Source organism: Trachurus japonicus, chromosome 13 (genome assembly GCF_045865225.1).
Source record: "Trachurus japonicus isolate A0001 chromosome 13, Traja_1.0".
NCBI lineage: Eukaryota > Metazoa > Chordata > Actinopteri > Carangiformes > Carangidae > Trachurus > Trachurus japonicus.
In genome coordinates this window covers 15378267-15400215 of record NC_140919.1, presented here as the reverse complement: position 1 = coordinate 15400215, position 21949 = coordinate 15378267, and the positions used below count along the sequence as shown (strand labels likewise).

General features: G+C 42.9%; 1 protein-coding gene across 1 annotated transcript in view; it reads right to left on the bottom strand.

Moving 5' to 3' along the window:
* Positions 1 to 21949, bottom strand: part of LOC146975735 (calsyntenin-2-like) — a 281409-nt gene that overhangs the window by 114757 nt on the left and 144703 nt on the right. The window contains exon 3 of the mRNA XM_085794957.1: positions 3154 to 3349. Within this exon, the coding sequence (XP_085651083.1) occupies positions 3154 to 3349 (196 nt within the window). The remainder of the gene's footprint in view (positions 1 to 3153; positions 3350 to 21949) is intronic.

Here is a 21949-nt window from a genome sequence, read left to right as displayed (position 1 = left end):
ACAATATTTCATTCGGTTGCAGAGATTTGTACGGCCGCCGGGGCAGAGAGACAGAAGTACTGACAGAGAGGAGGCTGGAGTCACACAGCAGGAGCTGAGCTGAGCTGCAGCCAGCCAGGAAAAAAAAAAGCCTACAGGAGGAAGAAGTAGGCCAGCAGCCAGTGGTAAGCAGAGCAGGGGAAGAATAGGTTTAAACTCATCCTGTGTCACTCCTGATCCTCTCCCCTGTCCTCTTTAGCTGCTAATTTTCTTGACTGCCTTCCTTCGCCGCTGTTGATGTGTCATGTGTAATTTGAGCACAGCCTCAAGCAAAGGTTCTTCCCTCTTCTTTTCTAAATCGGAGCGAGCGAGGAAGCGGCGCGGCGAAAGGCCAGCCTCGTCCTTTGAGGGTTGCCAGCGAAAGGACAGGCCATTTAAAGTGTCCCCTAAATTCACTTGCCCTCCAGCGCCAGGGGTCTGTCTGTGCCAAGCCAAACAGGGTCTGCAACATGGCAGCAAGTGAGGCATGTTGATAGAAAGTAATAGTGTGGCAAAGAGGAATACCTGGGTGTTTAAAAAAAGGGGCATTAAACACGGTCAACGGTTCTCAAATCCAAGACACCAAATGACCTTGTACATACAAGTCTGTGTCCAAGAACTCATTGTCTTGGATGTAGGTGAGACCACGGATGGTTGTGACACAGGTCATGTGTAACACTTCCAATTTCTCCAATCAGGAACAAGCTATCAATCACCTGCTTCACTCTTTACGCTCAATTTAGTCCACATACAAAGAACTAGCACCATGTGGCAGACACGGCTAATTTTAGAAAGAAAAAATATTTTAGTTTATAATTAATATTTATTAATTCAGAAGAAAATAGTGCATCATTTATTTTTTGTGAATGTTTCAAATTTAAATCATGTTTATTGTGTCTATGTCGATTCCTTTCTTGCTATTTGGTGGGGCTATTTTAGATGCTAGGTTAGGTTATTGGTTACAATTTAGTACATAATACCTTCATGCATACAAAAATACATATAATATAAAATCAAAATTAACTTATATATTATAGACACACAATAAATAAATTTGACTTCTATGTGTGTTTATAATCGTTAATTTTGATTGGCAGCGCTAATGTTTTAGTTGTTAGCAGTGGGTTAAGTTAGCGCATGGTGACAAAAGTCTCCATCAGTAACCACAACGACATATGTACGTTTGTATATATAGACTCACACATAGAAGACACATATTTTCAGTACCTGTGGCTGTTAGCTGTGAGTACATAGCTCATAGCAACAAGGACCTGGGTCAGCTGTTACAATAATACACCCACACAAACACACATATAGAAACACACAGACACAGACATCTCTCTGAATCTTTGAACTTCATGTTTACCGTGATTCTGCGTTGATATCTCTGATGCACTTTGGCAGAGTTTAATGTTTTAGCTGTCAGCTAGATCATGGCTACATTCCGGGTCAGCTACAACAAGAGATCTACTGTTAAGTGTTAAATTGTTGAAGCTGGTGCACATAAATAAAATGACTGACAGTAATTTGTGTTATGTTACAATGAACATGGTCTATTGAGCGAATTATAACACTTTCCCTCTTGATGTTTGAAGCTACACTACTCGTCTTCTATTTCTGTTGCTGATGTACTGTAGGTGCAGCAGGTGCATGGAAGTAATTTTGAAAAGTTTCAGACAGAAATGTCAACATTTTTTACAACCATTCTGCCCCTATATGTCATTAACTGTAAGCTACAACATCTGATCATGTTTATGTTTATCATTTCCAACATCCAGGGGTTTGGATTTTCACCCGTTTTCCCAAACAGGCTCCACTTTTTTGCATCCATGCACTTAATCTTGTACCACATTCAAAAGTTTCTAGATCCACCCCTGCAGCAGCAGGGAAATCATAGCTCAAATCCATCACCCTGTTTGCCTTGTACACGCCAAAGCCTCACTCACACATACTTACACACACACACACACACTCACTGTATACACACTAAACCTCGAATTATAGCAGCAGGAGTCTTCAAGCGTCAGTGAAAATTTAAAATCAGTAGCGCGCATCTTGTATTTACTGTTGCTGGTGCTGTGCATGTGCGCGTGCGTGTGAGCATCTATACGCTAGACAAGATGATGGATTTCTGTGTTTGGCTCCATTGTTGGCTGAGGTGAGGGGGTTGAGAGGTAACACAGCGAGGGGAGATGTGCGGCGTAAAGCGGACAAAGGTGGTTGTCTGAGAGGCTGCATGGAGAGCAATTTCAGACTGAAGCTGCTTTCAGTCGAGCCAACGAGTGTGACAAATTGTTTTTATCAGTTGACCTCCTTAAAGTAGTCCAGTGCTGTTTGCGGAGGTGGACGTGTGTTTGGAGAGCGAGCATGGGTTCAAGCTGTAGTGGACAGTGGTGCCACATGTGGAGGGGAAATGTGACCGGCAGGTGTCCTTGAGAAGTCACTGCAACACTTTGGTACATTTTCTATAATTAATCTGTCATCATTATTAAAATATTTGATAAATCAGACGAATTTCTTTATCTTTTCCTTTTTAGAAACACCTTGAGAGCCTACAGGCATGAATCTATGTCTGCACAGACACATCTTGCAGGGTTCATCTAGCCTGTGGTGCTGAGGTTGTGGGGGCTCAGTGTGATATCTCTTCATGGGGCCCAACATCCCTGGCGGTGGCCCTGCAGGTGGACGCACTCTCCTTCAATTTTCTTTCCTTGTGCTCAGAGATTTAAACTGAACCAGCAGCATGTTATTACCCAGCACTTTGCCTCACAGGCTGCGCACAAACTTCCTGAAATATCAGAGGAACTCTGAGCACAGCTGACTGACGATGTGATTGGAGTTCAGCCATTGTCTAAACGAATGATGAATTATACAACACGCATTTATAGCTTTACATAATTTAACCCGAGCATTTCCATATGCATTATGAAAAAGCTCATTTATTTAATTTAGCAGTCGTTGACACTTTAACTGACTTTTTTAGAAGCAAAGATGCTGAAATTCACTCTCCAGTCAAACCTAGAAGTCACTCTTGTATGAATTATGCATATATATGTTTTTGTGCGTGTGCTTTTCCATTCTGTCAGACTTCAAAAGCCCCTTTTGTTTGAACCCTGCTGTCCGTTTTTTACTCACTTGTGGGACTTCTTGCCCTCCGTACCCCCGGGGCCTGAACCACAATCGTGAGCCTGGATGATGAAAGTGTATTCCTTCTGTAACTCGCAGTCCACCAGGCCGCGGGCCCTCAGCTGGCCCTCGCCAGACGTACCGTTCAGCACCACTGCTTTGAACGGAGCCTCCAGCCCGTGGATGTTGAATGCGCAGATCTCCCCTAGAGACCAGGAAGAAGAGAGGGAGGGAGGGAGGGGAGAGGAGAGGAGAAGGAGGAGGGATGAAGTCACTGTTAATCACTGTCAGTCAGGTGAAATCCAGGTGGAGAATAAATGATGTGTGAGTGTAAATTAGGTTGAGTGTTTGCTGGATTTGTGTTGTATGAGCGGAGAGAGTGAAGAATTACCACCGTCAACAACGTTTACCTGGTGTGTTAAAAGCAGAAATCTGGTTTGCACAAATAAAAAAATCCCTTTAAATCCACATTTGTAAATGTCTGTATTCCTTTGTAATGCAGACAAGCAACAAGTACATGTTTCCCCCAGCGTGCGGACTCAGTGTCTGTCTGGCTGACAGCTCGCACACTGAAACAAGGTTGAAATAATTATTACTGGTGGACATAATATGAATTTATATGACTGTAATGTTTGTGTTTCTCTGAAGATATCATTCAGAGAAACATTTGAAATTGGAATACAGAAAGTATTCAGCCTCTCTCTCTTCATAGAACAAATCAATCAGTCATAGGAAAGAAGCTCACAAGGAAACTATGTGATATTACATTAGAATGTTGATCTATATAATGAAATCCTTCTCTCTCTCTTTATTTCTCTCTTTCCTCTGTATCCCCGCCTCATAATAGACTCCCTGCTCTGTTTCTTTGACAGTATCTCATTTATTCCATTCTGTGAACCTGACACTTCGTATCAGTTTAACAGAGGCTGGATGGTGACGATCTCTGAGCATGTGCACTGAGAAAGAAAAACTTCAAAATGTATAACTTCAGTGAAGTTTTCTCTCTTTCAAATGTCCAAAAGTAAACCTGAGATGCAAATGGAGGCAACTTTAGTTTGTTACTATCTGTTTTTATTCATCCTGGATGAGAGCTGGACCACCATGAATGAGTTTCCACTCTGCTCAGTCACTTTGCGTAATCACCACTTCAGAGCAGCGGTTCCCATCCAGTGGGCAGCGGAGGTCATTTACAAAACAGTTCAACTTTCTGAAATAAAAAAAAACAAATGTAGACTGAAAATAATAGACATAAAATAAATAATACATAATTAACAGGAAGCTGGACCACATAGTGTATAAAAGATAATAGAGTGGATCAACATGGAGGGCTGGTTTGCAACAGGAAGACTTAAAAGGAAAGAGAGTAGAGAGACAGATGGTGGATCCACAAGTGAGCTCTCATCCGTCAAACACAAAGGAAGAGTTGAGCTTCCCCCTGCTCTCAGTTCAGCCCTGAATCTCCCATCATTATAAATCATTAAAATAAAAAGCTCTTTCAGAACGAACCATCCGGCCACACAGTTGTTACGGGGTCACGTGTCGGTACCCAACATTCAAAGAGGGACAAGGTTGGGAACTGCTTATATTAAAAAAACGATACATTTGACTTTCATAAACAAGCTCGCTGTGTAATTGCTGTAATGAAAAACACCGAGCACGCTCCTGCTGTTTGCGCCCGTCTCCCCCCTTTGACATGTCCACACCCTCTGCAGCTCAGCCCCCTCCCTCCCCCCACCCCCCCAAAAAAAACAACACACTGCGCAATTGAGTTACATGAGGCTCAAAGTCACCCTTGTGCAGAGATACAGAGAGGGAAAATCCATTTAAATCCAGAGTGAGCAGCTGACAAAAGGCAAAACAAAAGAGCCCAGAGGCGGCTGACATTTATTAGCAGGCCGTATAAAGAAGAGGTCCATTTGTGGAGTTGGTGTAAGAAGTTTTTTTTAGTTGTTTTTTTTCTTCTTCTTGGAGAGCTGTCCCCCTCCTCCACCTCCTCCTTCGCGCTTCCACTAGTGGGATTTGAGGAAATCACTTAACGTGTTGGGCTCACACTCTGACCTGTGACGGCTAATTGCACTGATATCACTTAAACTAACAGCAAAGACTAAATTGGATTCCCAAGCAGCTTTGTGTGTGCATTGCTCCTGGCAAGTTCTGATAAGAGCAACTTTATTTTCCACTGCTTCCCCCTTTCTCTCCCCTTTCATCCTGTTTCTGTCATAATCTCCTCCACCTCACCTCACCTCACCTCACCCCCCCCCACCCCTCCCTTCCTGTTGTGTTGGAGGGAGGAGGGAAGGGAGGGGCGGGCAAGGGCTCTGAAATGACATTTTGCCCACAGAGGAGCTACAGGCAAAATGATGAAGAAAAAGTAAAGGAGGGGAAAAGGGAAGAGCAGAAAATGAGAGAATAGGGGAAGAGGGGAGGGAAGGAGGGCATGGGGGGTGTCGATGCTGTCTGCGCGCCGTAAAGACTTCCCGCTCCGTATTGCCTGAACAATGACTTATCAGAGTTAAATGGGCCCCCACAATATGGAGAAGCATGGCTCGCCGGGGGAGAGGCGAAATCATAAAATGGCACTGAGCAAACGGTGTGCGACAGGGAGTGACGGAAGATGCAACAGTCTCCGTGTGCGGCTTCTCTCAATAGTGCAGCACCGTACAAAACAAGCAAATGGAAAATCCATCACCGCTGGAGCGGGAAATAAATCCAATATACACAGGCAAGTGCAGAAGCTTCGCATCAGGGTGAATATGCTGATGTGCTGATGGCGCACAAGCCTGGACAGCCCCCCCACACACACGCACGCACGCACTCACACACGCACACTCCCGGTGGTTTAATTGTAGCTGATGGTGGAGAGTGGGGGTCAAGGTGACTGCAGGGGGAGGGCCTCCCCTTTTCTTTAAGACTCAAATGAACAGTTAGGTGGGGTGCTGCAGACCTGTCGCCTTCCTCCTCCTCCTTCTCCTCCCCCTCTGCCTACCTCTTCCCTCCAGACCTGATAAGTGTTCTGCCACCACCACCACCCCCCCACCCCCCCGCTGAGAGCCAAAGATGTGGCTGGTGGAGGAGGGAGGGACGAGGGTGGAGGAGAGCTCATCCCGGAGGCAGCGAGCGCAGGAACAGATGTTGGGCGGCTGGCTGGCACTTGGCAGAGGCAGAGAACTCACCAACGCTAATTACTGCGCTAAACTGTTAGCTAAATATGTGTCTCCGCGTCACATTAGGCTTTTAAAAGGTAGATTTATGGTCAGAAGGAAGTCGGTCGCCTCAAAGGTGGCGAGGGGGGGTATTTAAAACTAATAGGTCCTAAATGAATGGATATGGCCGCCACAGTGTTGTTTCTTTATTACTTTATTTGCTTGGCTATCATCGCTGTTTGCTTATTTGGAATAATGAATCGTCTTTATGATCTTCAGCAGTGAAATAGGTTTTATTTTACAGTAGTTGCACACCTGATCAACTCGATCCAACTTGTACGTAGTAAAACTTTTGACACCGACTTCCTTGACTTTTTGAGATTCCCATTATTTTTCTTGCTCCTTATTCTCCTCCGCCTGTGATTACTAACTTCCTCCTTTGGGCACCATTACGTTTTCATTTAATCAAGTCTAAATTAATGACTGTCTATTAGTCAGTGGGAATGTGTGCTCAGGATCTAAGCTGCTGTCCTGCTGGTGTCAGATGTCCTGCAGCGTTCGGCCCCCTCGAGGGAACCTGGCACCTGTCCACAGCCGACTATCTTTGAGGACACAGAGCTCATTATCAGTGAAGGCAGAGCTGCTTTACTGGCAACGGTGCATGGGCTGTGTTTGCAGAGCTGGAGGAGTGTGACAAAGTATTGGGGGGCCACAGCGCCTCAGGGCCCTAAGTTATTATCAAAGCTGACAGAGCATCGCTGATGAGCCGCCTGCGTGCGGATGTACACACAGGCTGCTCCTGCAAAAAGAAGGCGCTCACGCACATAGATATGCGTGGCAGCTGTTTACCAAGCGTTTGACTGAAGGAGTGAACGTGGAGATATCAGGTAGGAAACAGTCGCACCGCTGAGAGGAAGGAGGAGGAAAGAGAAAGATGTGAAGGGAGATGAAAGGAGGAGCTGAGGAGGATGGGAACATGGCCACTGCCTTAGGGCAGCTCCCATCTCCCTACTGGAGAGTGACCAAAGCACAGGCATCAGTACACACACACACATTTAGTCAAACTGTGCCAGTTCAGCAGCTCTAATCAGAGCTGACATGCCTTTCATCCTCCTACTGTTGGAACACACACCGGATAGACAGCAAGTAAATCAGATTACTGGATATCACACTGTTACTGAACACATTCTGGACCAGGCAGAGGTTCACTGGCACCAGAATGTTTGCACTCACGTTAAGTTAATATTTTCACTTGCCATTATTAGTAAATCAACCCTGTTTGCCGTCTACCATGCAGTTTACACAGTTGTCATGATTTCAGCCTCTTTTCCAATTCGGCTTCGGCATCAAATTATCTCTTGTATTAGTCACCCACATAACCTGCTAATTCTCCTTCTCGTTTTAAGTCGCAAAAAAAAAAAACTGAATCGCGCATCCACAGGCACTCTGGGATACACACTCGCTCGCTCGCAAACACACACTCCAGTCCTCTCAGCTGCAGTGCAGAGATAGACTGTCAGCCTCATAACTCTGCAGAGGGCTGAAATTGAAAATGCTGTAATTATGCTCTTCATGAAATTAGCCAGCCGAGGAAAAAACACAATTGAGAAGCTGTCCATTTTGGAGATAAGGATTAATACTAATCAAGCTTGCATGTTCTGACTGTAGCGGGAGACTTAGCAACTTAGAGTGGCGTTGTTCAGCGTGCGTGTGTGTGTGTGTCGGATGGAGGATTTTTAATTAAAGACACACTTTCTCAACGGGGGTTTAGAGACGGGGGCGGGAGTGTGTTTGTGTGTGTGACTGACTGCGGAGCGGGTGTGAGATGATTTACTCGACCTCGTGGTTACCACCTCCCATCCATCGTCTCCTCTCTGTTAATTACATTAAAGGCTCCTCTCACAGAGTTAATGACATCCCACTGTCTTGTAACAAAGTGAACACCCACCCTCTGTGTGTGTGTGTCAGAGAGAGAGAGAGGGTGAGACTGAGAGAGGTGTAGGCTGGAGGACTGAACCTGTCAATCAAAGTCTCATGTCATGGCACCTGTACATCGAGTCAAACATGCTGCTCGGGGCCCCTGGAACAGCACACAAGGGAAAGAGAGCATATCTACAAGAGCTGACATCTTCTGGAGCTTCTGTTTGCTCTCATTCATTTATGATTTAGTTTGATTTTGTTTTTTTTATTCCATCGTAAACCAAACAACCCTTTTTTCACATGTGCACATGAAAAACAAAGAAACAAACAAAATCCAAACAACCTTGCTCAACGCATGAGCATGAAGGAACAGCAAACGCCATAATAAGTAAGTGGCCAACATAAAATTGAATGATGATGTGCTAAAAGTTAAAGCAGCTCATTTCCATTGTGGTCCTGGCCCGCACTGAATCATCACCGTGACAGAAGCTGTCGTCTACGTTTCTGAGTGAAAGTCGTGACATGCGCACGTGACAGTAGATAATGAGCTCATAAGTGATGTAAGAGCAGTAGAAGCTGAGTCTGGGGGCAGCTCCACCAGCCCTGTCAAAGATTTTTAAAGACCAATAAGGCAGCGGAAAATGATGTGCATGTACATTTCATTATTTTTCTTTTCATCTTCCCTATAAATAAACTGTTTTCCTACGGATGTGCTGTTTCTTTGTTTGTTTTCTTGCAGCTTGACAGTGCACGAAGAAACCACACTTTGCAATATATGCATAAGCAGTCCATCACACATCTATATTTATTACGTGGGATGTATTGGACTGTGCTCAGATGTGAGAAATATATAAGGCACCATGTTGCAGAACACCAGGATGGACATATACTGTGTCTCTTATTCTTGTATTACAGTAAATATTAAAATGTTTTATTGGAGTGCTCCATTGTTTTAGTATTGCGCTTCCATAAAGCTGGAGTAAAGAAACATAAAACATGGTCATAATGGGTGCAGTAGAGGCTGAGATATCCTCACTATAAAGTCAAATTGATAGTCTGTGTATATGAGAATCTCTGCAGCTGTATATTGTGCCGGATACTTTTGACAAATCCATTCGCATTTTGAAGGATTTAATTTAAATCCCTTGCAAAACTATACGCTGCCTGTGTATTCTGTTTTTCCGGGAAATAAGTTAGAGTGCAGAAGTTAAAGACGCTTTAACTTGTGTTTCATAAACACATCATAATTCAACTCTCTAGTGTCTCTTTGTTCTCTTCCTTGTCTCGGATATTCACATAAAACATTAAGCATGATGCCAGTTTGTAGAGCAGGCTTTCTTTTGTTCATCTGTGGTGTTTAAAGCCAAGATGAGATCAATCTGGTGTCATGGGTTGAGATTAAAGTGAGAGTCTGTTTGTTTCCAAACTTACTCTTCCTCTGGAACACGTGAGTAAAGACGAGCGGCATCGTAAAAAGAGGTGAATTAGAGTGAGAGCCTAATGCAGAGTAAAACCAGCGGCAGCAGCTTTTAGGCCAAATCTCCGTGCCCATGCTTCTTAATCTCCTCTCTCCAGGCATTTTCACTGGACAGCGGTGTCCCGGGTCCTGAAAGCATCAATACTATTTTGTCTCAGAAGCCTGAAAGGCCTGTTAGTGCTGCCAACTGTGTGCAATACCACCACCACCACCACCAACCCCCTCCTATATGTCAATAAAGTTAATCACAAACCCCAGTGGGACGACATGTCAATTACTTCACCCTCGGATATGGAACAGAGCCAAACGCTCCGCTGCGCAAGTGTCAAACTATCAATAACAAACTGGCACCGAACGCAGCGCAAGTTTAAAACATTATAGCAAACACAAACACGTCCATTTAATCAGTTGGGCCACTGCTTTCCATCTGCTCCAAACTATTCACTCGATGCTTTACAAACCAACACGCCAGCCAAAAGGAGATCGAGTTTCACGGCGGCGACATAAAACTGACAACATGCATTTCTTCCAAGATGATGAACTCCCTCCTATTTCCTTCATAAGTTGTAAACCGCATCCATAAAGTGTTCATTGTGAGGAAACGACATGATGCAATATAAAGTGTTGGATTTTAATTATGATTTACGTTAATCTTTTGTGTCATGGCTTCGACTTTACTGCCTTTTTTCTTCTTCCCAAAGCCTCTGTGGAGTCTTTACAACCCTCTGTGCGTTATCTTTATGTGATTTACTGTATAATACTGTAAGGCCACATCATTGTTGTCTGTCACCATTGTGCACAGTGACTGGATTTAGGCCATTAACAGTAAATAGGGCCTACAAGTCTAAGCCTGGATTAATTTTTTTTTTCCCCACATATTGACGCTGGATTACAGTTAGATTATGCACAATTATAGCTCCAGTTTAATGCTGATAACTGAGCCCCCATAGACGTATGCTTAAGCAACTCTGCTATGTCACGTATAGGGAAGGCAACCATTTATATGTTTTGACTTCCAAACAAGGAAGGGAAAAAACCAAAAAGTAGATAAAACGCTGCTAAACATTAACAAACAGCCAAGGCAATCACATTAAACACAGGCAGAAATCAATAGTTACTATTTTCTAATTCTGTTCATGGAAATAGCCTCAGGGGAGAGCATGTGTCCTTGTCTGAGCAAGGCCAGTTAGAGTTCAATGTGCTCAAATATCCGTATCAGAGTTTATGACCCCCATTAATGCCCCTGAGGACGTTCTCCACTCAGCTGAGCAACATGATGAAACAAAGACCACCGCCTCGCTGACACTCTCTTTGACCACGGATAAGGTTTATTAGATCTAAGGTCAAGAAAGCAGAACAAATCTAACAGCGGCCGCACAATAGAATATACAGAGTGAGTGTAAATTTGCCTGAGAGCCACTCAAGACTCAGACTCGGAGGAAATACAACTTTAATGGAAAACAAACTATATTGAGAGTGTTTTTTCTTTCTGAACACGGCAAAGTCATGTAACTTTGTTTGCTTTGGCAGTAACAGGAAATCAAGTTAACTTTATTTGTTGCAGCTGAAAGTATATGAAAGAGTTTGGTAAAGGTCATATAGAGGAGAAACCTGTTTGAGATACTAAAACAGAACAGATTCTTGTGCTGAACAAATCAGTTCCTCATCAGTGAACACTAAAACTAAAATTTTAGCTTTATTTAGAATAAAACTGTATTTTTCTTTCCTAAACACTCTTCGTATATGTCCTGCACTGGTCCCTGGAGTGGATGTTTATTAAAACCCATTCTTGGCTGCAGGTGTTGATACTTACAACACTGAGTTTGTCAGACTGTGTCAGATCACATTGAGTATTTATGAACTATGAATAAATCACCAAATTGTTTTGTTGCCTGAGAGCAGAAACAGAAACATACATGGTGTGAACATGGCCTGTATTAATGCACAGTCTGCTGTCACGTAGCGTTAGCACTGTCACCTCACAGTGAGTTGACTGGCTCCTCCCACAGGTTAGGTTAACTGACTCTAAATTATGGCTAATGAATGAATGAATGAATATAGTGCAGATTCACCAGAGAGCAGGAGGAAAGTGACTGGACATGTATGGATTTTTTCCCCCAACTCAACTAATTTCTGTCATTTCCAACTGTGATCACTCATTGTAAAGGTCGATGTGGCCGGTCACACAGTTGTCAATAACCTGTTTCTAATGATCTGTGTTTTAACTCTTTGGTAAAGGTCAGCTTGGGTCATAGTTGGTGACTGCTTTGTTGTAACATCACAAAGTTCATGAGGTGATAACAGCGCTTTTTCAGGTTTAGTTTATGATCTCTGGACTGAGGTTTACTGAGGAACCTAGAACTGCATTTAATTTAAATAAAAGCCATGGAAATCTACCTTTATAAAATCTGGGCCCTTTAAAATGTCCTGGTATAGGAGCTCTGGTAGCTCACCCCGTAGAGCGCATCTTATGTAAGCATATAGTGGCCCTTTGCTGCGTGTCACCCATATCTCTCTCTCTCTCTCCCCTGTTCTTCTGCCTCTCATACTATCCTATCATTATTAAAGGCCCAAAAATCCTAAATGTCCTGGTAAGACAGCTTAGTATAGACTTTCTTAGTCTTGGAATCACATTTCTTATCCACTAGAAGATAGAACCTGTGATTGAAAAAGCAGAGAGGACAGGACAGCTGACTCTTTGTAGATTTATCACTCTCATGGTGTCAGTAAGTCCATCCAGCACATATGGTAAAAGTCTATTCATTAAAAAAAGGACCCCGAACCGTAGAGCACTAGCTGATATCCAGGCCAATCTCGCCACAAGGCATCACCTACTGCCCTCCACAGAGTCCCGGTGGAAATCTACAGTAGAAGTTCCAGATCTCTGTGATGAAATAATTATCTCCACTCCCCACTACGTCGCGGCCACACCGGCCAAAAGATGGGCCTGAAATTCTGCCATTGAGCGATCGATCGTCTCATCGCACACCGGCAGCTCCGGCATGCCGGGCCCAGCTGTTCACCATCATCACCACTGAGTGTTACAGGCTCGGCTCCAGCCACACAATGGGTATGGCTCCACTCGGCCTGCCTTAATCTGCTCATGACTCAACAAAACCTGGGCCGAGGCCAGCGTCAAGAAGGACGGCTTTGTCCAGTGCAATCAGGGCCGAAATCAAACAAGAAGTGAAGAGCCCGGACGCAGATGGATGCTGAGTTATGTTTTGATTTAAGTAAATGCCACAGAAAAATTGGTTTAGCAGAAAATCAGTTACAATACTTCCATTGGGTCATTATACAAGAACCCTAGACACATCACGTCCCAACTGACCACAACACAAAGTGTATGCTAATCTTGTTTATTCTCTTTTAGGGGGATTTGAGAGTGGGGGAAACAAGATCAAAAGGTTGATGCTGCTTCAGCATGGCCTCCATATCTCTGGTGTATTCTATATGTAAATTGCTATCAGTTACATCACCCTGCTCAAGCAGCCACAGCGATTATGAGGCAGGGACCTATCCTTTCTAGTGGAGTCTGCCGTAATGAGTGCATTAGTCTGATGGCGCAGTGAGAGTGCAGGATGGATGAGCTCGCCACGGAGCAGTTGCTGCAGACTGTGAAACACGACAGCCTCGGGTGACACTTCTACTACTGCTGCTGGCAGTGTTTACCTTCGGGGAGGGCGCGGGGGTGGAAGAAAGGAGGAGAAAATAGGGGACAGAGAAGAAGGAGGAGGGTAGAGGGAGTGAATACAGAGACGGCAGGCGTGTACAGCGTGGCAGAGGATGGCCGCAGGGGGAAAAAAAAAATGTTCCTGTGTCTGCAGGACGTCCCCGGAGAGGAGGTATAATTTTGTACTTATTCCTCAGGGAACTAGCAAAGACAGTGCAATCATGGCAGGCTGCTAAAACAACGACAGATGTGACAGAAGAGTGATTTCCGCCTGTCAAGAAGTCAGAAAAGTGTTTAGCGCACCTTTTAAAGATTTCCACATAAGAGAAAGTTTAACAGTTTAAACCCAAATTGGCTTCATCAGGTTCAGAGGAATCAACAGAATCATAGTCCAACCTATGGGCATGTACTACAACAAGAGAATTATATTACTCACACATGTAACAGTGAAATACAGGGGTCTGTAAAGTAAAGTTGGATCCTTAAAGATCACCATGCTCAAATCATAATTTTAGTCCCTCTGAATTCCTGCCAAAAGAGAGATATTCAGGCCCACATGTTCTGAGTTTTAGCTCCAAAAAGCGCTGGATGGTACCACTGTAGAAATCTTTGAAACAAAGGCATGAAGATTTGCAAATGGGCTCAGGACTTACACAGAGATCAATGGTCCCCTAAAGGCAAGAGCTCCCAACACAAGAACAATGCACTCTCTTATACTATGGAGAGAGCAGGGATGTGACTGCTGCTGGCTGCTGATGTCTCTCTGCACAGACAGGTGGTTGTAAATTCTCAGGAGGGGGAAAAAAAAACAAGATATGGAGAGAAGGAGAACTCAGATAAAGAAATAAAAAATGCTCCTTTACCACAGTCAAGGACAATTCAGCTCTAACTGGAACAGTCAGTTCAGTACCAATTATATATATATATAAAAAAAATAAAACGAGGTTCCATGAAAGGCACATGAACAAATGTATATTTTAACAAGAGGGTAACACATTATAATTCCCATACTGCAACTTAGCATCATGTATTACAAATCCATAAGCATCCACTTACGAGTGCCCACAAGAGACAGTGGGATAGTCGCTTACAACTAGACCAGCGTCTTATTAAATATTCATGAAATGTTTATACATGCTTATACATGCTAATTAGCAGCAGGGGTGAAACTTAAAGCGCCACTCACAGGCTTTCTGTTCTGTGAAATCTTCAAAAAAAATCTAAAGATGATCATGTGTAAAAGACGTGGAGTGCACCTTTAATTTGGTGCAAGGTCTGGGAATTTCTGTATATTATTGTGTTATGGGCATTTAAAGGTTTTCCATAGGAGGTCCAAAATGTGTTCATGCTATTTTGTCTAGGTGCTTAACTTAAAGGGGAGCAATGCAAATCCGGTTACTTTTTCGCTGTTTTGATCGCTTCTCTATGGAGCTCCCCCTACAGTTTCGGAGTGCATATTTTACAACATTGTCATAAAAACTCACAGCTGACCCTCCTCTTCCCTTTACACCTGGCGAGAAGGAGCGATGTCTACTGAGGTGGTGATCATTAACAAGAGATTACAGATTATCTGGCGTGTTTATGTTGTAGTGCCGTAAAGCAGTCCATGTTTCTCACAAGACGAGATCGGGCACACCGGGTTGGAGGCACTGATCTTGTAAGGTTGGTTTTCAGTCAAGAGATGCCTCCATTCACCCTGTAACAAGTCATTTAACCATCACAATTACTCTGAAGCTGTTTAATTAAGGTGGATACAGTAGTTTATGCAGTCAGTGCAATAAATCAGCACAATTCTTAATTTGCACTTTACAACAGTAACTGCTGTTATTGTTTGGTTGTTTTATATTCTTATGTCCTCCATTATGGACCTAACTTTTTATTGTTTTTATTATACTATCACTGTAAAACAACCTCACCACCCCCCTGTGGGACAATAAAAGCTCTGAATCTGAATCGTGCGAGAGGGGAGAGAAACCATCTGTTACCGGGTGATGCAGCAGACAAAACTAAAGGGAGACAGAGATGCATCATGGTTACTGACATTTCCTCTGTTCAAGCAGGTGATTTCCGTGGCAGCCTCAGGTTGTGTGTGTCATTTTATAAAATCATAGTCAGGGAGCGTCTCCAAGACACAGTGCAAACAGTCAGATGCGTGTTTGTTTCCCCCTCCCCCAAACACAAACCAAAAGTGCTTCGAGGCAAAATGTTTTTCCAAAGCTCTCATTGGAGAGAAGTTTGTGTCGAGGCGAGTTGTGAAAAATGGCTTGACTTTTTTTTGTGTGTATGTGTGTGTGTGTTTCTTTCTTTTTTCTTTTTTTTTTCTTTTTTACATGCAGGTCTTTTGGCACCAGTGGGCCACCATCGCTCACTGATACTGTTCAAATTGGGCCAGGGACCTGGGAGTGTGAAGGTAGGGCAGCCTCTGCCAAAAATGTGAGTATGTGTGTGCGAATGTGTGTATCAGCAAGTGGGTGTGTGTGTATGTGCATGTGTGTGTGGGTGAGTGAGTAGGTGTGTCGGAGCCAGTGAGAATGAAAGGCGAGAGGTTATGGGAGGAACAATGCACATCACAAAAACACCCTGCAGACTTGATTTCTTGCTGTCTACACCTGTTTTTCCAACAACTGTGTGTGCATGCACCTGTGTGTGTTTGTGTAGGTCTTTGTGTGTGTGTGCGCGTGTGTGTGAGCAGTAGAGAGCGAGATCTGGATGGAAACACTGACAACAGCTCGTTCTGCTCCGGCGTCTTGCTGTTCCTACACCTGCTTCCCTTTTTTTTTTTTAAGTAAAATTGTAAAGGTGTCTCTGCACTCTCTTCTCTCAGTGTGTCGTCGTCGCTAGCTTCCACCACAGAAAACCTGCACACGCTCTGTGATTGGCTGTGGCCCGACACGAGCCAGAGAACGGCTCTACCTCCCCCTCCTCCTTTATCATTTATTCCTCTCATTCGCTCTCTCATTTATTCCTGTCATTCAGTCGCGCCATTTCTCAAATTCAGCGTCTTATTAAGTGTCTGTCATCTCCGCCATTTGTCCACGCCGGCGCTGCGTTTCTCCATTCCTTCATTTGCCCTTCACACCATTCTTTTCTCCTCTTCCTCATCTGGCTTCACCTTGCTGGAGAAATAGTACTCAGTGTTGCCGCTTTGAACTTGGATTTCCAAGCTTTTATTCAGGCAGGTATGTTAAGGACAGACTTGTTTTGTGCGCGCGGCTCAAAGGGAACATTTTTTACGCTTTTAACAGTTTTCATGACAGAGACCATCTAATCACTGAGCCTTCAGTTCAGTTAATGCCAAGAAAAATTCAGACCTTCGTGAAAGGCTGATTCAATGACCTATCATAATAGCGGCACATCAAGCACCAGAATAGAGCAGAGGTAACATTTATCAATGCTAACTGCATCACTTTGTGAATGGATGGTCTTTCCAGTGTTATTATAGATGTATGTATTATGAATATGGCTACTGTTAAACTTGACAGCCACCTGCCCAATCTTGTTGTATCCATTCCACTCCAGCATCGGCCTCCTGTCTGATCCCTGCCGGAAGGACCTGTGGCTGGATAACTCAGCTTGGGCCCGGTGAATGAGGAAGTCCGACTGTACTCTCCTGGTATTCAAAGCACAGCAGGCCCACCACCAGTTGAGTGAGAAGTGATTAAACCTGGCAACACAGCTTTCAGCTGATTTGTGATGAAATCTTTTTCTTCTTGATAGATCAGGGAGGTCGTTTTTTTTCCACTGCCGCTGCTGCTGCTTCCACTTTACAAGAATGTTGATTACTATTGTGGACCGGGGCTAAAGCAAGATTTAAGCCAAGAAAAAAAAAGTGCTTAGCTTGCATGGAAATATATGTCCCAACAACACAGATGCACTTTGTCTCAGTGAATAATTTAAATATTGAGAATCAGTAATAACCCGTGTGTGTCTGGGCTTTGGTAAGCAGTTTTTCTTTGGCTGCTCACATCTACACAGATATTTTAGCAATAAAACAAAGTTTATCTTGTGTAAGAGCAATAGACTATGTGTATGGACTTTATCATCAAGGAAAACTAATGCATGATGGTATATGATATTTAATCCTACCATATCATTTTCTGTTATTTTCCAATAAAAAAAAACTTTTAGATTTTTGGGATCTTACATGTCAATGTATAGCAAATATGCTATAAAAAATATAATGTATACAATATATATTATGAACACAAATAAGTATTAGTATTATATCAAATCCAATTATTTCAGTTGTTGGTCTTATTTTCTTGTTCTCCTTTTTGTGTTTCCTCAGGCTCATCTTCCATGTTTTTCCTTGTTTTGTTAAATAAATAAATGAATAAAGATTATAATGGGGGGGGCGGGGGGGGGGTTGTGGGGGTTTGCTGGTTGTATTAAGGAGTTACTTGTTGTCTTTCACTCAGACTTCATCATGAAGACAGAAATGAGCTCAGTGACAGAGTCCTGAGGTAATCCTTCTTATTCTCAGGAGCCACAGCACCACGCAAAACACCACTGGTAAAATGAAGCTTATAGTGAATCGTGCAGCCTGCAGCCGTCTCACATTCTCACAATGTAAAACTTCTGATCATTCAGACGTCCGCAGGCAGGTCACTTCCCTACAGAGACAACTCCAGCTCCCTCTCTTTGAATCACAGTGAGCATTTTTCAGACTCTACTTCTCAGCTCATGGCCTGTGACAGCTGTAATTCTTGGCTGTTTTGACAGATTTTCCTCCCTGGTTCAATTTCTGCAAGCGATATTATGAACTTGTTTCCTGCTCGTCATGAGTTTATTTTCTCTGTGGCTGTAAAAACGCGTTGCAGCAGCATTCAGGAACTCAGCTGGGCTGACCAAACACTTTCATTGCTGACTAAACCCCCAACTTTCACATCTTTGTTGCGGTTTAGATCCATTTGACGTATCAAACCTTCGCCCACTCCATTTGTTGCGTCTGCATTGACAAAGCGACACGGTGGAAATACTCTCACTGACTTGAGTGGGAGCAAACTGCTCCAGCTTTTGGAACAGAGTCAGAGCGAACATGGAGTATCAGATCAGATCAGATGAACTTTATTGTCCCCAAAAGAGGAAATTCGTCTTGGGCAAAAGTGCACCGTGTAGCAACAAGACATATAAGCAGCAATAAGCAGTGACAGACATACATACAATATACATAAGTACAACGACAGACATGCAGGCAATAGACCTAAGTACAGTGACAGACTTACAAACGATAGACATGTGTACAGTGACAGACATACAGGCATAGACGTACAGACGAAGCAGCATTGCAGAGCATCAAAACCCTATCAGTCGGCATTATCAGTTCTAAAAGAGAGGTGTAAAGTAAAAGTAAAAAGGACAGAAGCTTGGCTTAGTAAAAAAAAAAAAGTGTATGTGGAAGTAACCCTGGCTTTAGACAGTCAGACAATCCAACAGACATTATTTACACTTATACTCTATATGTGATGTAGTGAATACACAACGGTTTTGTCCTCACAAGATGACCCTCACATTTTCAAACTCCATTCCCATGGAGAAATGTTGCTTCATATCATACCAGTACTAATTAGACCACAACGATATCCTTCCTCTGCAGACTCATGTGCAGTGTGATCATACCTTGTTGCCGTGTGTACTGTCATTAAGCTCTTTCATGTAATAACAGCCTATTAAAGCGACAGCTTTCGGGTTTTCAGCCTTTAGTGGACCATTAAGTCCCGACAACACAGGGTTGCTCATGAGGCTACTTTTATAATGCAACATTTTCTCAGGAAACTGGCCCATATATACACACACACACTCACATGCAATTACACAGATGGCCCAGGTCCTGGCTGGTATACCGACTGATGGACCATTTAAACCATTATCAGCTCTTTTTCTAAATCATAAAAGCTTCATAAATGTTCCTTTGAAATAATCCTATTACTTAACCCATTTAATCTCATCTTTTTCTCAGATTTGGGTAATGATGTGTACTAATAATTTGTGCACATTATCTTCAAAGTGGATATATTTTTACATATTGTTAAAATATTTCCCTTATCTTTTGGTTGAAAGATTGTACAACTTATAAGAAAAAACAACTACACTGTCCATATTTGATTTGAAGACTTTCTTATTGTCACGGCCTCTTGCATTAGGTCATGCTGTTGTGATTGTTTTGTGTGTGCTGCGCCTGATGTGTGTCTCTCCTCTCCTGTGTGGGTATCTGCAATCAGTATGTGTGTGCTTTGAGGTGCAGGACCATATGACCGGGGATTCTGCAAACTGGTGGATGGAGGGCTTTTAAACCAACCAGTGTCGGCCTTCTCTCCCTCTCTCTCACTTCCTCATCTCCAACAGTGACCGTGCTGATGAGCAGTGTGTTTTGCTGTAGTGTTTAAAAGCTGTGCGTAATTGTTGTAAATATTGAGAATCCCTTTTTCTTTTGTGAGCCTTTTTCTCCTGTTTTCAGTTAGGAATTAAGGTAGATCCCTGTCTTTTGTTTCTCTTTTGTTTAACCAAGGCAGATAGGTGGGGTTTTAGCTTTTATGTTGGTTGTTTTGGGCAGATGTTCTCACTTCCAAGCAAATAAAATGCTGCATTGAGAATCTCAACTAAGACGTGGCCAACTTCTTGGGGATGGGAGGAGCAAGGGGGCTCTAAAATCATGCTACTGTACAGTATGTGACAGTTTCCCCTTATTCAAATGTAAAAATAAAACATTCAGCAACATTTTAGTGTCTTCTACCTTTACACTGTCTGTTGTGGCTCCTGGGATTAAACAGGTTAATCATATTTATTTGCCATAAGCACAATCTTTCCATAAACAGAGAACCACAGTGTTGTTGCCAAGAAAAAAAGTAGTCGACATGGGAACACGTGTGTTTAGTTGCTGTGAGGCCGAAAACAAAGATAAAACTGTTTAATTCTTGTGTCAAAGTTAAAAACGAGAGCGACAAAAATAGACGGGAAAAAAAAGGTTCAGGTCCTAAAGGTAACACAGGCTAATTGGGAGCAAGCAGCTGCACTGAATGAGTTGAGTTATAAATTGTGTATTTCCAGTCATGGCTCACATTTCTTTCCACAACAATATTGTGATGCAAAGTAGAGCGATGGGCTGCATTACAGAGTGATGGCGCATGATGACTTTTAGAGCTGCACAGCAGAGCTTGATCCGTCTCCTTGACAGTGTCATATTGTACCAGAGGCTAATCAATGGTTGAGAGGCAGATGCACATATTCGTTACTCCGTTCCTTTGATACTAGGCAACGGGTTACATGACACTTTTAACCTTCAGTCTTTTTTTTTCTCTTTTGGTCTTGGCCACAGCTCGTTACTCAAGACCTTCTCTCCGTTTCAAGACTCTCCAGCCTCGCCGTCTGTCCTTCATGTCAACCAGCTCCTTTCACCTGGAGAGCTTCTGCCAGCGAGCTAATTAGCTTTAGCACTTTTACAACCTTTACATTATCTTTACTGTGGCTCCTCGGCACGCCACATTAACTGCGGAATAGACGCTGTCAGCTGTTCTGGAAACAGCCATAGGTAACGCTGAGCCACTCGGTGTAACTACAAACAGAGATAACATCAAATAAAGCATCATTCACTGTGATTAAGTCAAGCACTAATTGCCTACTTAGGGCCATAATCGCTGCAAAGCCTCGCATATAATATACAGTATAATATATTCAAGACAGATTCACAACTGATGTAAAAATGTGGTGTGGGAGGCTTCCTGCAAAGAAAAAAACCCCTGATATTTTCCTGTATATTGTGAATCATTAATCTCTAGTGGAAGCTGAATGGATGCTGCTCATATAACAAAGCCAGTGTTTTAAAAAGTTGGATTCATTATCGTTTCCTTTTTGCAACTCTCATTTCCTTTATTTGTACATTGCTGAATTATGGCAGTAATGTGCATTGGTTAAATAATAATAATAATACATTTAATTTAGAGGCGCCTTTCATGACACCCAAGGTCACCTTACAGAGTTTACCTACCCGACTGCATTTGTGCAACATGATTATATACAGACATTATATAAAAGTACATAAATTGTATCTAGCTCTTTGCACTCCTAGTACGGAGATGAAATGTCGATAACCTAAATAACACCTCTGCTCCAGGTTAATGTGTTAATCGGCTTCCAGCTACTATTTATTTACATCTCCTATTCTGCCTCTGCAACCTCTGCTGTAAGCCAACGTTTGGCTGGTTTCTTCTATCAGAGTTTTGGTCTATTTTATATATTTGTCCTTATTTGCTCAAGCTCCTTGAATCAAACAGTGCAGGGGAATTTAATTCAGTTACCGTGTTTGTTATACAATTGCTCAAGAAATAAAGCCTCCTCAAGTAAACATCAAAATAGCTCTGACCATGAAATTTCTTAGCATTTTCACTCAAGTAAATATCATCACACAACAATAGCGAGGGGGATAAAAGCCAATATCAGATACTCCTGTTTCAGTGCCTGGAGGTATTTCCTGTGAAATCTGTGAGCTAACACAGACAGTAAAGGCCGTGTTATGAAATCTGTGCGGTTGCTTCCTGTTGCAGTTGGCTGGCAACAAAAAGTAAAGCACATACATATAATATGTGAAATATAGGG